Genomic DNA, 2,459 nt, shown 5'->3' with positions numbered 1-2,459 from the left:
GTGGTCATTAATTCCCTTTTCCCTAGTCATTTGAGGCCTAGTAGTGACCAACACCTTTCTATTTTCCCTCCCCTCCCTGTTATACGTGACAACTAGTGGAGCGTTTTAACAGAACATTGAAAACAAGAATGTGGCGTTATCTGAGAGAGCAAAACACATTCAGGTACATTGACAAGTTACAAGATTTGGTGTATAGTTATAATCATTCTTACCATAGAACCATAAGGTGCCGCCCTGTTGATGAGAGAACTCTCTGACCATTTGGAAAAATATCTACGGCGATTACGCGGCTAATAAAAAAGTTAAACCTTTATTAAAAACAGGCGATCATGTTAGAATTGTTTGTTATAAGGGTCCATTCACAAAGGGTTATGAACAAACCTATACTGATGAGATATTTACTGTTTACGCTATAAACACTAAAGGGCACAGGCCTCTTTATAAGTTGAAAGACCTTGCTGATGAGCTCATTCAAGGATCATTCTATGCGGTAGAAGTCCAAAAAGTCCCCCTTGATAAACAGCGCATTTACCGGATAGAGAAAATCATCATCTCTCTCTCTCTCTGTGTGTCTCTCTCTCTCTCTCTCTCTCTCTGTGTCTCTCTCTCTCTCGCACAGTAATAGTAGTATTTACTTCAAAAGGTAATAGTTTATAATTGGTGTAAATCAATTTGATCACCAGAAATGTACACCAGCACAACTGATCTGGTCTTGCAGGTAATCGGCCTGGTTCAAGTATTAGGTGGGCTTCCAAAGCGCTTTGTCTTAAATCCATTTCTGAAGTAGGCTTTGGGTCATTGTCCTGCTTTAAGACTCATGACCTCTGTCTGAGACCTAGGTTTTTATACTGTGTCCTCCTGCTTTGCACCCCAGAATTGTTTGGTAGTCTTCAGGTTTTACAATACCTTGTAAAACGGTTAAGACTACCAGTGCCTGAAGCAACCTCAAACCATCAATGAACCTCCTCCATGTTTGACTGTATGGACCGTGTTCTGTTATTTGAAGGTTACTTTTTGTCTTCTGTAAACAGCCCAATGGTGTGCATTACTGATAAGCCGTATATTTTACTCCTCTGTTCAGAGGAAGTTCTCCCACAGTAGCTTGTGGCTTCCACAGGTGAGTTTTAGCAAACGCCAATCTGGCTTCTTTGTTTCTTTGTCCGCAATGGGGTCCTCCTGGGTCTCCTGCGTCTCCTGCCGTAACGTCCCTTATCATTGAGATGGCGACGGATAGTACCAGCTGACACTGTTGTACCCTGTGCCTGCAAGTCAGCCTAAACTTGTTTGTAAGTTGATTGAGGTTCTTTATTCACCATTTAAACAATTCTTTGTTGTAGCATATCATCAATCTTTCTCATTTGTCCATGTCCAGAAAGATTAGTTTACAGTGCCATGGGCTGTAAACGTCTTTACAATGTTGTGGACACAGGAACAGTAAGATTTCTGGATATGGACTTGTCGCCTTGGGATCGTCCATGCTTTTGATAATTTTGATTGCCAAATCCTCAGACAATACTTTATTCTTTCGTTTCCCCATGCAATTAAATAAAGATTGAGTCAACATTTCTCCATTTTACCTGGTTGCACATGGGATTTTCCATATTGCCAGCACCTGTAAATTGAAATACAAATTAAAGGAGCATCACATGCTTGAAATACAAGTGTTTACTACAATTCTAATTGGATGCCAATAATTTTGTACAGGCCATTTTTTGACGTGTGGAAAGTCCTGATTTTTTTTTTTTTTTTTTTTTTTGACCATACTAAAACATTTTTATATTTGCAAGAATTTTCTGGGTCAAGTGCTGCACTTTCTGACATAAATGCAAGGGTGCCAATAATTTGTACATACTCTTGTCAGCTATTGCTTTTTATTCTGATAAAGGGCATCTATTTTGGAATATATTTCTTCTTGGTTTTACTTTAATCAGAACAATTTTTTACATTTTTTTTTTATAATCTGTACATTGTTTTAGCGATGTGGCAGAGCTGTTTTTCTATTTCTTGTTTTCCAGATAGCTGCTAAAATTGATGGAATCCCACACTTGAATAATGCAGGATCTCTTATGGACCCAACAGTGTACAATTATGGCATCCAGAGAAGACAGCTTGATGATGGAGGTAATGTGTTTAAAAAAAAAAAAAAAATTCCCGCTTTACTGTTTACTTTATTTTCTCCTTTTTGTATTGGTCATTTTTATATGAGCAGTTCTTGCCATTCATTTAGCAAGTGGAGGGGATAGCAACTTATTTCATTTCGGAGTACAAGCAAATTTATTTCACTACAGGAGTCCTTGACTGGTAAATTAAATATTCAGTCCACTCAAAATGTTTAGGGTTTCGTAGATGCTGGAATCCTTGAAGTGTATCTAAACTTCAGAGTTCATTTTCTCTGCTGCCCCTTGTTGGCATGTGGCTAATGTGGGCCATTTATATATTTATACATGGTAATCATATCT

At 38.2% G+C, this 2,459-nt stretch overlaps 1 protein-coding gene across 3 annotated transcripts in view; it reads left to right on the top strand.

Annotated features, from left to right (window-relative positions):
- Nucleotides 1-1,900: 1,900 nt before the first annotated feature.
- The window catches only part of LOC140342840 (far upstream element-binding protein 3-like), a 106,034-nt gene continuing 105,475 nt past the window's right edge, over nucleotides 1,901-2,459 (top strand). Inside the window, exon 1 of one of the 3 annotated variants that reach the window (XM_072429206.1) lies at nucleotides 1,901-2,121. In XM_072429206.1, the coding sequence (XP_072285307.1) occupies nucleotides 2,067-2,121 (55 nt within the window). In that variant the 5' untranslated portion in view covers nucleotides 1,901-2,066. The remainder of the gene's footprint in view (nucleotides 2,122-2,459) is intronic. The other 2 variants (XM_072429208.1, XM_072429207.1) reach the window with 2 other exon arrangements.

Source organism: Pyxicephalus adspersus, chromosome W, assembly GCF_032062135.1.
Source record: "Pyxicephalus adspersus chromosome W, UCB_Pads_2.0, whole genome shotgun sequence".
In the NCBI taxonomy this organism is placed as follows: Eukaryota; Metazoa; Chordata; class Amphibia; order Anura; family Pyxicephalidae; genus Pyxicephalus; species Pyxicephalus adspersus.
The sequence above is the reverse complement of the archived record's forward strand: the minus strand, read 5'-3'. Positions and strand labels throughout refer to the sequence as shown.